Below are 14,664 nucleotides of genomic sequence, written 5' to 3'. Positions count from 1 at the left end.
ACTTTGAAATTGTAGATTACATAATTCTAACTGAAGTACCCCAACAAGATGTTGTACAAGCAGTACCACAGGCCAATTATGGTGAGTGTACACAATTGTGATTATTGCATAACATAACAGTTGTGACTTTTATACTCATGACATCTAATTAATGTTTATTGTCTGTCCTTAAAAATAAACATGATGACACATCTGTCAGCAGAGCTGACAAGGACACCGAAAACGTATAAGTAAGTAGTAGACATTTCCCCAAAGAAGCACAAAAAAACCACTAACCATTACTAAATCATCAATTTAACTTTGGTTTCGTTCACCTTGGTGTCTGGTAATTAGTGCATTCTCCAAGCATGTTTGTGCCAAATGTTCATGTGTGTGTGGGTGTCATTCTCACTTTTTGGTGGCTTTGTTGCTAATCTGTAATTTTGCTGACATGCATGCAGAAAACAATCTTTAAAAGGTAAAAAGCTGGCAACACACAATTGGAGATGACATTGTTTATGTTGTATTTTTGTATTCTATTTCCCAGATACCTACCGTGAACACCAGGAAGGTGGTGATGCAAATGTAGCAGAATCCAGTGCTTTTATGGAAACAACAGAGAGCATCAACCTCAGTAAGTATACATTTCAATGCATATAGGCTAAAGAGGAATCACACATTTTTCACACATGAAAGTAAAAATTTACATTTTCAAAAAAGACAAAATACAACAAAAGAGAAGGAAGGCTCTGGATCATTATGACCCTTCCCTCTCTTCTCTTGGTGTCGTTGATGCAGTGGTAGCTCCCTAGTTGAAATCACTAATCGCGGAAGACTTCAGAAGTCTTTTGGAGCCGTCTCCTCCAAAATACAGGCATCTACATACTGCGCACGCGTGAGAGAGGGCGAACACGCTTGTCCAGTGTAGAGAGGCCCATCTTCAGGGGTATTTGGGCTCCTAAACACTCCTGAAGCATCCTTTTGGATCTTGCAATAGCATTATTTGACAAATTTCATGAAATACTGTGACAGGGGAGCCCGCACAGGAACGGACACCAGGAGAGGAGAGGGACGGGTCATTAGGACCCCGAGCCTTAAAAATAATTAGCAAATATCTGTCTTTATAAGCTTGGAACGGGTTCCCATGTACTTTAATACATCTATGTAATATATCTCCTACAGGCCAGTGATCCTCGTACATAAAAAAAATTATATAACACTAATGTCCAGCCAACCTGCACCTTGTCCACCATACACATACAAAAATCTTACACACAGGAAATAACAAACTAAATTGTATGCTGTAAAGTATCATTGATAAAGCACTGTGCAGTAAGGGAGGAGAAAGCCACATGGGGAGGCCATGGGTCTACAGCGCCTTATGGTTAATGCATGGATATCCTTTATGTAATAACTAGCTTTCTTGAATAACACATGCATTATTAATAATTTAAAATACATTATGTGTATAGTGTCCTTCCTATAGCACACACTTTTTGTGCCACATATGCCTCTTGTCCATCCACTGCAAGCAAACTTTGTCTTAAACACCCCGACATAAATAGCAGGATATTGAGGCGAAAAGGACATATCAATATCATTATGTAACAAACATTATTTCATACAGTTGAAGAACATGTGGTTTTTACATCTATATTAATTTGTTTTATTATTTTGTACAGCTAAAGAAGAAGCACTACAACTGAAAGAGCAGGCAGTGGAGGATTTTAATAATTTAGAAGCTTTGAAAGCGGACATGTGGGCTTCCATATCAAAGTTACAAGATAAGGCGCAGCAGCGTGAAAAAAAAATTGATGTGCTTTTAACACGTTTCAATAAATAATTATATTTTTACACAGCCAAAAAAAAAAAATTTGATAATGTTTCCTTAAAACTAAAAATAAAGTTCAATTTATACTTTAATAATATCTTTGTGGCCATTTATCATTTGTCACGGATTATGTGTGTGTGCTGGACAAACTGTTTTGAAACAGAAGTGTGAAAAAGAAGCGTGTGAGCATGTGCAAATCTGGCCAAACGAACGATCCACGACCGATCGTTATACAGACAATAAATTTACAAACGACCGTCGTTAGAAACGATCGGGCAGAATGGATCGTTCTAAACGAACGACATCCGTCGTTAGTCGGTCGTTGGAAAGGTCGTTTGGTCAGTTTTTTGGAACGATCGTCGGCCGATGCGGTCGGTAACGATCGTTTCCAACGACTATAGTCGCATGTCTGTACGCACCATAAGGCTTTGCTTACATCTAAAATCGAAATCACTGACGCCAGCGATTTTTGAGTTTTCGTACATTTTTTTTTCTTCTCCCAGCGCTTACCTGCATGCTTAGATTTTGTCTAAAGCGCTTTTCAAAGCGCTTTTGAAGAGCAATTTGTTTTTTCACTTCCTGACGTCAGTCAGAAAATGAACTCTTTGACCCGGAAACGAATAAATACAATGGGCTTGATTCACTAAACCATGATAACTCATATCACAGGCGAATTTGTGCGTGCAATCACAAATTATTGCGCGCAATTGGGAACTTTAGCTCATTTTTGTGCTAAAGTTCACCGAAATGCGCGCAAAAACGGCCGTGATATGAGTTATCACAGTTTAGTGAATCAAGCCACATGTGTTTATTAGAGATGGCCCGAGCCGTTCGCCGGGCGAATCTCTCTGGGCCTTCAACTACTTCCGGGAACCGTTCGCAACATCTCTAGTGTTTATACATGAAAGCGTGAACGTGATCGCCACACAAAGCGATTTTGTCAGCGTTTTGCTCTCTTCCTATACTTTCTATTGTAGCAAAATCCCCCTAAAAATGTTACAGGCAGCACTTTGCTGAGCGGATCGGACACAAACCATTTAGATGTGAACTCTCTCATAGGGACTCATTGCACAAGCGCTTTCAGGGCAATTTTGAAAATCTCCGGCGCTTAAAAAATAGCGAAAAACCCCCAAGTGTGAACAAGCTCTTATAGATTCCTTCTCAATATTCTAAAATGATTGATTCTTTCTATTCCATCTATTCCATCTATTCTTTCTAATCCATTATTTTCAAAAAAGAAAAAAAATAATTCCTACCACACAACACAAATTAATTTTCAATAGATTCCAGCAGGGAAAATTGATGAAACCATAATGCTGCACTGTTCGATGCAGTTCAAGTCTATGAGATGAGGACTGCCCTGCCCCCGATCAACCTAGATTTTCCGTCTAGTCAGATAGATAGTTTTCATCAAAAGAATTAATGTTAATAAGCGCTCAGAGGCTAAGATAAAGTTCAGTCTCACAAGTCACCACTCCAGAAGTCTTCAAAACCGCTGTAAAGTAGATCCTATAAAGATCCAGGACACAAGACCACCTCCGCAGTATCCAGCCAACACGTCATATGAAAAAAGAGATACAGGACATAGCGTAATCCAGTAATACATCAAATGCCCGTCACCTCTATAGTGCACACTATCCCAGCACCTGGTGCAGTAACACACTCCCCCTGTGTGTCCGCACTCACCCAGATAGCCTCCAATCAATCCGGAGGTATGGATATACAGGCAACACGGGGATTAATGAACCAGTCACGATGCAGATCTAAAACTCAAAAAAGGCTCCAATAGTGTAAAACCATTTAATATAAAAGTTTAAAATTTCAAGGATGCACTCACAAGGATCCGTAGGTCATGCGCATATAACAGATAACTTGAAGCGGTCCCGGATAGCCGCTGCTGCGTATGCCGCCTTGCCTCCTTGCGTCTCCTCACTACTGCCGGTCACGTGATGCGTAGCTCCGCCCTACGCGTTTCGTCATAGGAATGACTCATCAGGGGCTGACGCATCATTCACATGCCGGCTGTTATATCCCACACCACCTCCCTCCCCTATCACAGCAAACCCGCCTACTTTTTAAAAAGGGAAACTCGGCTGCAATACACATCAGCGCTCATCGCTGGGGGTTATACAGTGCATATACATCCTCATAAGTATACACCTAATTAAAAATAAACATATTTATAAAATACCGATTCATAACATATCAATAACCAAACAATAGGATGTGATTGTCCCTAATAATTCCAAGAAGACTGCACAAAACCGCATAAAAGCAGGATTGCATTTACTATTGAGCTGGGTCGATCTAATGTACTATGTTGGAAAAGGTACATAGACGACCTGTTAATTATATGGCGAGGTGATGAGGTAAGTTTTCATGCATTTGTGGAGAATTTGAATGGTCTGAGAACGAATATTCAACTTACAGCGGAATGCAGCCAGGTAAGTATCAACTTCCTGGATCTAAACATTTCCCGGGATGGGGAGGGTTTTAAGACGAAATGTCACTTTAAACCCACGGACCGTAACTCATTTATTGATACGGCTAGTTGTCACCATCCGCAGTGGCTTAAAGGGGTCCCTAAGGGGCAATTTACCCGGGTTAGAAGGAATTGTTCTGACCTAAGTGATTATTACGTGCAATCGGATAGTCTGGTTTCTAAATTTGTGGAGAAAGAATATAATAGGGAATGGCTCAATGAGGTTCAGAAGGAGATAGGGGAAAGAGACAGGTCTGAGTTGGTTCTTCCCGTAGAGAGGAGGGGGAGAGACGATCAAAAAGCTTTCTCCTTTCTCAGTGATTTTTCAGCTCAACATCGACGGATCGAGCAAGTTTTCCGTAAACACTGGAACATTCTCCAGAGTGATCATATCCTAAGGAATGTCCTACCATCGGTGCCAAATTTTATTTACCAACGGGCTCCTAATCTTAAGAACCAACTTGCACCAAGTTGTGTGGCCCCACCGAAGGGGGGCCCTCAGGTTGGCAGACTTCTGGGTTTTTCCCCTGTCGTGGATGTAGATGTTGTAGATTAGCAAAGGGACAAAAGACCAATGAGATCACTTCATTTTCTAATGGGCGCTCGTTTAAGATCAGACAATTTTTGTGTTGCGCCTCAACTTATGTGATTTATGTTATCTGGTGTGATTGCGGCTTACAATATGTGGGCCGCACCACCAGGTCACTAAAAGAGAGAATTGGTGAACATATCACCAATATTATTAAAGGTTTTGATCAGCATAGTGTTTCTTCCCACTTTAAGGCTAAACATCAGTGCAATCCTGCTTTTATGCGGTTTTGTGCAGTGGAAAAACTGTCACCTAGCTGGAGAGGCTGTAACAGGGTGAGGGAAATATCCAAAAAAGAGACGAAATGGATTTTCAACCTTGATACATTTACACCAAATGGTCTGAATATAGACCTTGATATTAACTGTTTTATTGCTAATGACTGATGTCTGTGTAAAGGATATGATTGTTGCAAAGATTGGCAATTTTTTCTAATTCTGATGTGTTTTGTTAGTTTGGTTTTTGTAATGATTGATCTGCTGCCATCTAGTGGCAGGATTAGATGTGTGTTTTACTAAATTAGTGACACCGTCTTCTTGGAATTATTAGGGACAATCACATCCTATTGTTTGGTTATTGATATGTTATGAATCGGTATTTTATAAATATGTTTATTTTTAATTAGGTGTATACTTATGAGGATGTATATGCACTGTATAACCTCCAGCGATGAGCGCTGATGTGTATTGCAGCCGAGTTTCCCTTTTTAAAAAGTAGGCGGGTTTGCTGTGAGAGGGGAGGGAGGTGGTGTGGGATATAACAGCCGGCATGTGAATGATGCGTCAGCCCCTGATGAGTCATTCCTATGACGAAACGCGTAGGGCGGAGCTACGCATCACGTGACCGGCAGTAGTGAGGAGACGCAAGGAGGCAAGGCGGCATACTCAGCAGCGGCTATCCGGGACCGCTTCAAGTTATCTGTTATATGCGCATGACCTACGGATCCTTGTGAGTGCATCCTTGAAATTTTAAACTTTTATATTAAATGGTTTTACACTATTGGAGCCTTTTTTGAGTTTTAGATCTGCATCGTGACTGGTTCATTAATCCCCGTGTTGCCTGTATATCCATACCTCCGGATTGATTGGAGGCTATCTGGGTGAGTGCGGACACACAGGGGGAGTGTGTTACTGCACTAGGTGCTGGGATAGTGTGCACTATAGAGGTGACGGGCATTTGATGTATTACTGGATTACGCTATGTCCTGTATCTCTTTTTTCATATGACGTGTTGGCTGGATACTGCGGAGGTGGTCTTGTGTCCTGGATCTTTATAGGATCTACTTTACAGCGGTTTTGAAGACTTCTGGAGTGGTGACTTGTGAGACTGAACTTTATCTTAGCCTCTGAGCGCTTATTAACATTAATTCTTTTGGACAATTTGTGTATATGGCAGTACAATAGTTAAAGCGCACCACATTGTCTGAACTGTGTCCTTTCTTTTTCCTTAGCGCAGACTTACTTTTCTTGTATTTAGATAGTTTTCATCGCTTTTCGGTCAAAATCGATTGAAATTCCATCGATCTGCCTTTTATGCTGGGCATACACGGCCCAGATTCTTCTTATCAATCAAGCCGCTGATGGCTCGATTGATAAGAAAAAAAAAAAGGTGGCAGCAGCGGCCGATCGGACACCTCCCCTTAGGGACAAAAATAGGAGGTGAGTCCGATCGCTGGGCTCCTTAGCTGGGCTGTGCAGGAGGCTGAAAAGCCTGCACAGCCCAGTGCAGCTAAAAAGAGCCTAGTCCTTAGGGGGGTTTAATACTGTGGTCGTCAAGTGGTTAATGTCAATGAAGTGCTTGGGTCTCCGAGTACCTCCGAAGACAAGCAGCTTCGCACTGCGCACTTATGGGCGCAAACTCAAGCATGTGCCATAGAGCCACTCTCCTATGGAAGTGCTCAGAGATGCAGATCTCATAGATAGAAGAATGGGCAGAATGGGGGCCAGGCAGGGGAATGAGAAGAGCAAAAGAGGATCAGGAAGGCTCTAAGAGGTTCTCTTCTTAGGTGAGTATGTAACTTTTCCATCCCTGGGTGGTTACAAGTATCCTTTACCTTTTGTGTGCACAGTACATGCATGCATTAGAAGGAAGCAGATAGCCTACTAATCCTTTTTGGTGGTGTTTTGCATGCACTGATCATTTGCATGTATACAGCATTGTTAGAGTGCATACACACATCCATTTTTTATTGGCCAATCACTGGTCAGTTGTACTACTTCTACAGAGTATGAGAGCTTTCCTCCACACAAAGCGAAAAAAAAAAAAAAAAAAGCAGAAGCCCTTTTGGAGAAAAAACAGTGCTGCCATAGGTGCCTATTATAAAAGCCTTTTATAAAAGCTGTGATTTGCAACAAAAAAAGGAAAAATTGGGCACACATCAGTGGCTGCTATTGGCCTGGAGGCGACCGATTACTGGAAATCATTTGAAATATTGGCACCCGGAATTCGCTCTCCCAGATTCTCCCATGGAGCATCCGCAATACAATGCTGGTATTTACATTTTTGCAAGCCATATTTCAAATGATTGCCAGTAATCAACCGCCTCAGTCACTGAAATGTACCTACTTTTACCGCATATTGTGGCTGTGCAGTAGAGGGGAGAGTAAAGTTTTTTTTTTGTTTGTTTGTTTTTTTAGGGGGGGAGGTTGGGTTAGGTGACACCAGGGGGAGTTGGGGTTAGGTACTACCACCAAGGAGGGTCTTAGGGTTATGCATCATTTGGGGGGTCTTAGGGTCCTTTTACACTTAATCAGTTGCTCTCAGTTAAAACGGAAAGAAAACTGAAAATCAAAAAAAATTTCAAAGTAAGTTCCATGTTTTCCTATGGCACCTTCCACACTTAACGCGTTTTAACTGAAATCTTTGTCACAATGCACTGCTATGGAAAAAACGCGTACTAACGCGTACCAACGCGCACCAACGCGTACTAACGCACACCAACTGATTAAGTGTAAAAGGGCCCTTAGGGTTAGACACCACCAGGTGGGTCTTAGGGTTAGGCATCATTAGGGGGGTCTTAGGGTTAGGCATCATTAGGGGGGTCTTAGGGTTAGGCATCATTAGGGGGGTCTTAGGGTTAGGCACCAGGGGAGGTCTTAGAGTTAGGTACCTCCAGGAGGGTCATAGGGTTGAGCACCACCAGGGGGGGTCTTAGCGTTAGGCAATAACAGGGGGCGGGGGGTCTTAGGGTTAGGCACAACCAGGATACTGTTCTGTGTGAAAATACGGTTATGTTCAGCCATAGTAAAATATTGGAATTTAGTAGTAGAATATCAATAATTTAACAGAGATCCTACTAGCGGCAAACCCTGCGCCCTTTTTTGCTTAGGCTTTTTTTTTCATGTATGCTCCTATACAATCTGTTTCCAGTATTTAAATTTTGTTGGCCCTCATGCTACTTGGATGTGGTGAAATTAGGCAGTTATTGGCCAATAAAAATTGGATGTGTGTACTAGGCTTCAGAATGATCCGTTGGTCTAACCTTCCTGACAAACAAAGGGATGCTCATTCGGATTCTGCAGGGATGTAAGTTTCCGCATTTCCAAACAGAAATCTGCATTTCTGATTAGAATTCAGAAACTGGTATTCCGCAGAAATCAGATTTACCCAAATTTTAGCCCAATCACAGAACTTGCATTGCACCATTCAGAAAGTACAGAATTTTTCTGGAGGAACAGGATCACCACAGTAATTTTAGACCAATCACAGGACTCATTTTCCATCCTCTTGATTTCTATTTTCACGATTTCTGTTTTTCCATTTTTTTTTCTTGATTTTTTTCATTCTCTGATGCAAAAAAAACAACTAAAGGTAGCCATACAGCAGCTGACCAACCAACCAATCGACTATCCAATTCGATTATTATAATCGAATTGAATGAAAATTGGTGCTGCCTAGCGCATGCCCGACCGACAAAGCGACCAGTTTTGGGACAGAAATTGGCCTCACGTTCAATCGTGCATGCTTCAAGATGTCGGGCCGAAGTTGGTTGGTTGGGTGCACGGCGGTACGGCAGCCGATTTGCAAACGAGCGACGTAACCCCCGTCGCTGCCTCCGCAATGTATAAATGTATGTAATCTTGAATCTTGAGTGTAGTGTGTGCATTTATACATTACCTGTCCGGTGTCAGCCTTCATGCGGTTTCCGTCCATCTCGCTGGGTTCTGCATACACGCCGGCGGCGCATAGAGTCTGACGTCAGCCGCTAGTGTGTATGCGGCTGTTACCCTGCGAGATGGACGGACACCGTGCGGAAGCTGCTACAGGACAGGTAATGTATAAATGCACACACTGCATACATTTATACATTTTGGGGGCAGCAGCGGGGCGGACGCGGCGGGCTCAGCCGATTCCCTGATGATTTCATGCTGAAATGGGATGGGTATCGGCCTGTAGTGTATGTAATTTATCTCTAATCAGATTCGATTAGAGATAAATTTGTCTCTTGCTCGAATCTACCCATAATCTTCTAATGTATGGAGTACCTAATATAATGCTCCTCGAAAATCGGAAATATGGTAAATTGAAACTTGGAAATTTGGAAATCAGAAATAGCCATTTGCAACCATCCATACTGCAGCAGATTAATTCCTTAGTTTCCAAAGATTTTTTTATCTCACGTATGTACAAAGCTTTAGAGTGTCCTGTAAAAATGACCAAGCAGCTCCAAAGTTTAGGATATCAGTTCTCATGTTGTGATAACAGGTTATGAGGGAAATCCCACTATCTCTTCATGTCATGTCACCTCGGTTTAGAGATGAGCGTAATGGAGTAATTACGATTTCGCGAAATTTCGCGTAATTAGTGTAATTACGTTTATGGCCGTAAGTACATAATCGTAATGAAGAAGGATTTCGTGAAATTTCGCGTAACCGTAATTTTCGCTTAATTTTCGCATTGGAACTGTTATTACGAAATTAATGCGTATGGTCATGCTCCCGAAGCGGAAAAGTTGACGCATGTATCAATGTTAGGTAGCCGCCGACTTTAAGGGTTAATAGCAAAGCCCCCTTAAATGCTAAGAGCCTCAAATTTGGAGAATATATTAAGGAGATCAGGAGGAATAAGAGAAAAATTTTTTTTTTCAAAAAGACCTTATAGTTTTTGAGAAAATCGATGTTAAAGTTTCAAAGGAAAAATGTAAACATTTAAAAACCCGCCGACTTTAACGGTTAATAGCAAAGCCTGCTTAAAGTTTAGGAACACCAAATTCCCAGGGTATATTAAGGGGATCAGTGGGAATAAGAGGAAAAAAAAATATTCAAAAAGACCTTATAGTTTTTGAGAAAATCGATTTTTAAGTTTCAAGGGCGAAAATGTCTTTTAAATGCAGAAAATGTCAGTTTTTTTTGCACAGGTAACAATAGTGTATTATTTTCATAGATTCCCCCAAGTGGGAAGAGTTTTACTTACTTCGTTCTGAGTGTGGGAAATATAAAAAAAAAACGACGTGGGGTCCCCCCTCCCAGACCTCTTTAACCCCTTGTCCCCCATGCAGGCTGGGATAGCCAGAATGCGGAGCACCGGCCGCGTGGAGCTCCGCACCCTGACTATACCAGCCCGCATGGTCCATGGATTGGGGGGTCTCGGAAGGGGAGGGGCAACCAAGCTTTCCCCTCCCCCTCCGAGCCCTTGTCCAATCCAAGGACAAGGGGCTCTTCTCCACCTCCGATGGGCGGTGGAGGTGGAGGCCGCGATTTCCTGGGGGGGAGGTTCATGGTGGAATCTGGGAGTCCCCTTTAAAAAGGGGTCTCCCAGATGCCCACCCCCCCTCCCAGGAGAAATGAGTATAGAGGTACTTGTACCTCTTACCCATTTCCTTTAAGAGTTAAAAGTAAATAAACACACAAACACTTAGAAAAAGAATTTTAATTGAACAAAAAACATAACCACGAAAAAAGTCCTTTAATATTCTTAATTAACCATTAATACTTACCTGTCCCTTTAAATAAATGATCCCTCGAAATAGCCTCGGAAAAGTTCTATCAGTTACAATGTAACAAAGTTATTACAATGTAACAACTTTGTTACATTGTAACTACGCCGCACCCGACGTCACTCGCCGCTCAGCCGCCGCAGCAATTACGCGTCCGTGCAGGACGCTAAGTCCCCGCAGCTCCCGCTGTCCACCCCGCCCACATCTGTCACCCACATGTCACCCACATGTGGGTGACATGTGGGTGACATGTGGGAGAGGCGGGGAGGGCAGCGGAGCCGGCGGGGACTTAGCGTCCTGCACGGACCAACAGAGCTCTGAGCTATATAGCTCAGAGCTCTGAGAAGCATCTTTGTATTTTGGCTCCAAGGAGCCCCATTGGTCCTTAGCAGACCAATGGGGTTCCTTCAAATCAGAAGGAACCCCATTGGTCTGCTAAGGACCAATGGGGCTCCTTGGAGCCAAAATACAAAGATGCTTCTCAGAGCTCTGAGCTATATAGCTCAGAGCTCTGTCGGGTCCTGCAGCACAGACGCGGAGGCGGCGGCGGCGGTGAGTGACGTCGGGTGCGGCGTAGTTACAATGTAACAAAGTTGTTACATTGTAATAACTTTGTTACATTGTAACTGATAGAACATTTCCGAGGATATTGCGTGGGATCATTTATTTAAAGGGACAGGTAAGTATTAATGGTTAATTAAGAATATTAAAGGACTTTTTTTCGTGGTTATGTTTTTTGTTCAATTAAAATACTTTTTCTAAGTGTTTGTGTGTTTATTTACTTTTAACTCTTAAAGGAAATGGGTAAGGGGTACAAGTACCTCTATACTCATTTCTCCTGGGAGGGGGGGTGGGCATCTGGGGGACCCCTTTTTAAAGGGGACTCCCAGATTCCACCATGAACCTCCCCCCCAGGAAATTGCGGCCTCCACCTCCACCGCCCATCGGAGGTGGAGAAGAGCCCCTTGTCCTTGGATTGGACAAGGGCTCGGAGGGGGAGGGGAAAGCTTGGCTGCCCCTCCCCTTCCGAGACCCCCCAATCCATGGACCATGCGGGCTGGTATAGTCAGGGTGCGGAGCCCCACGCGGCCGGTGCTCCGCATTCTGGCTATCCCAGCCTGCATGGGGGACAAGGGGTTAAAGAGGTCTGGGAGGGGGGACCCCACGTCGTTTTTTTTTATATTTACCACACTCAGAACGAAGTAAGTAAAACTCTTCCCACTTGGGGGAATCTATGAAAATAATACACTATTGTTACCTGTGCAAAAAAAACTGACATTTTCTGCATTTAAAAGACATTTTCGCCCTTGAAACTTAAAAATCGATTTTCTCAAAAACTATAAGGTCTTTTTGAAAAAAAAAATTTTCCTCTTATTCCCACTGATCCCCTTAATATACCCTGGGAATTTGGTGTTCCTAAACTTTAAGCAGGCTTTGCTATTAACCGTTAAAGTCGGCGGGTTTTTAAATGTTTACATTTTTCCTTTGAAACTTTAACATCGATTTTCTCAAAAACTATAAGGTCTTTTTGAAAAAAAATGTTTTCCTCTTATTCCTCCTGATCTCCTTAATATATTCTCCAAATTTGAAGCTCTTAGCATTTAAGGGGGCTTTGCTATTAACCCTTAAAGTCGGCGGCTTTTTTATATTATACGGAGCGTTACGGTTTAACGCGAAATTACGGTAGCGTTTAATGCGAAATTACGGCATGAACGAAACGCGAAATTACGCGTTGAAAATTACGCTTACGGTATTTTCAATTACGATTTTAATGGCAATTACGCTACTGTAATTTTGCATCGTAATCGCAAATTTCGCATGCGTAATTTTAGTAATGCGAAATTTCGAAAATTTCAGCTCATCTTTACCTCGGTTGTCCTTTAAGGCAAACAAGCACAATTTAATACAGTAAAGATATTCCATTAGTAACACATACGGTAGATTTGTTTTCTGTCATAATTTCCAAGTGTAAATATAGTTTCTGTTGTCTATACGCAGAGCTGTCCTGCGTCGAGAATGGGCATTCCGAGTAATGAGATGAGAACAACAAGCATCACAACAGGACCTATAAAGCTAGGTAAGTTGTATTATCCACCCTATAACAGGACCTTATCCACTAATAAGCAATGGCATTGCAACCCTCCCAATATACCATAGTAAAGATGAACCCAACCCCTATGGGAGAAAACAACATGGCAAAGACATGAAAACTAAATTCTTTAAAGGTAATAGGAAAAGTGCTTGCGTAGTACAAGGAAATTGCTACTGTGCATGCGCAGAACATTTCCGGTAACTGGAGCACGATCAGGATGCACGCGGCATGGGACTGTGTCTGGCCACAACCGGCCAACTTTGAGGGGGTTGCAGCTGCTGACTGGAGGGTCCCAGAAGGACAGCACAGGCACAGGATGACTTCAGGGGGCTGCAAGAAGCCCCAGGTCAGTTAAACTGTTTTTTTACATTCTTAAAGGACCACTATCATGAAAAATTTTAAAATGTGTATGTAAACATATATAAATAAAAAGTTTGTTTCTTCCAGAGCAAAATGAGCCATAAATTACTTTTCTCCTATAGTTTCTCCTATATTGCTGCCACTTGCAGTAGGTACTAGAAATCTGACAGAACTGACAGAAATCTGCCACCGCTAATGAGCCTCTCTGTGCCTGTCACTCCCTGCTGTCAATCACCTCTGTTCTGTCCTGTGCCCCCTGCCTGCAGCCACCACCAGCAACCATTAGACTCACCACCGCCAAGGCAAGCCTTGCTCTGCTCTTCTTTCCGTCGCCAAGTGGTGCAGAAGTATCCGCATGTAGAGCGGCTATGCTTACGCTTATGGAATCAGGTGGTGGTGCTTCCCTGGGCCCAACAATCACGCCTTTGCTCTTCTCCCTTTTCTAATTGGATCTGACTGTCTCGGAGGCGGGACCATAGCTCCGTCATTGGAGCAAGTGATTGGCCCCAATGAGGGAGCCTTGGTCCCACCTCCTTAATTGTCAGCTCTAATTGGATAAGGGCAAAGAGTAAAGCAAAGCCGTTATGAGTGGGCCTGGGGCAGTGGGGCCAGAGGAGGGACACGGGGGGGGGGCAGAGGATGGACATGGGGAAAAGGAGGATACGGGGAGAAGAAAAGGACACAATGGGGAAACGGAAAACACAAGGGAGCAAAGAAGGACAAGGGGGCCAGAAGAGGACACAGGGGGACACAAGAGGTAAAAGGGGAACATAATTGGAGGAAAAAGGTCCGTAAGATGCCCCTGCACCATGGATGTACCAAGTTTAGTGTATTTTTCACTGGTTTTTGTCCTCTAAACCTAGGTGTATCTTATGGTCCGGAGCATCTTTTGGTACAAAAAATATGATATACTGCCAGTAACACTCTGCTAAGTGCAAATAGCCGTTATGGGTGGGCCTGGGGCAGTGGGGCCAGATGAGGGACACTGGGGGGGGGGGGGATGCAGAGGATGGACACGGGGAAAAGGAGGATATGGGGAGAAGAAAAGGACACAGTGGGGCATTGGAAAACACAAGGGAGCAAAGAAGGACAAGGGGGCCAGAAGAGGACACAGGGGGACACAATAGGTAAAAGGGGAACATAATTGGAGGAAAAAGGTAAGATGCCTCTGCACCATGGATGTACCAAGTTCAGTGTAATTTTCCCTGTTTTTTTGTCCTCTAAACCTAGGTGTATCTTATGGTCCAGAGCATCTTTTGGTACGAACAATACGATATGTTGCCAGTAATACTCTGCTAAGTGCAAATAGTTGTCATTTACAAGCATATAATCTGACCACTGATCACCACACTACCACCTTGTATACAGCCAGCCTCTATTGTTTTACTCCTTAAAG

The 14,664-nt window shown here is 43.0% G+C and overlaps 1 protein-coding gene across 1 annotated transcript in view; it reads left to right on the top strand.

Moving 5' to 3' along the window:
- Window positions 1-14,664, top strand: part of LOC137526046 (uromodulin-like) — a 121,399-nt gene that overhangs the window by 95,912 nt on the left and 10,823 nt on the right. Inside the window, exon 9 of the mRNA XM_068247257.1 lies at window positions 12,815-12,893. Coding sequence (XP_068103358.1) covers window positions 12,815-12,893 — 79 coding nt within the window. The remainder of the gene's footprint in view (window positions 1-12,814; window positions 12,894-14,664) is intronic.

This window comes from Hyperolius riggenbachi, chromosome 7 (genome assembly GCF_040937935.1).
Source record: "Hyperolius riggenbachi isolate aHypRig1 chromosome 7, aHypRig1.pri, whole genome shotgun sequence".
Lineage (NCBI taxonomy): Eukaryota > Metazoa > Chordata > Amphibia > Anura > Hyperoliidae > Hyperolius > Hyperolius riggenbachi.
The sequence above is the reverse complement of the archived record's forward strand: the minus strand, read 5'-3'. Positions and strand labels throughout refer to the sequence as shown.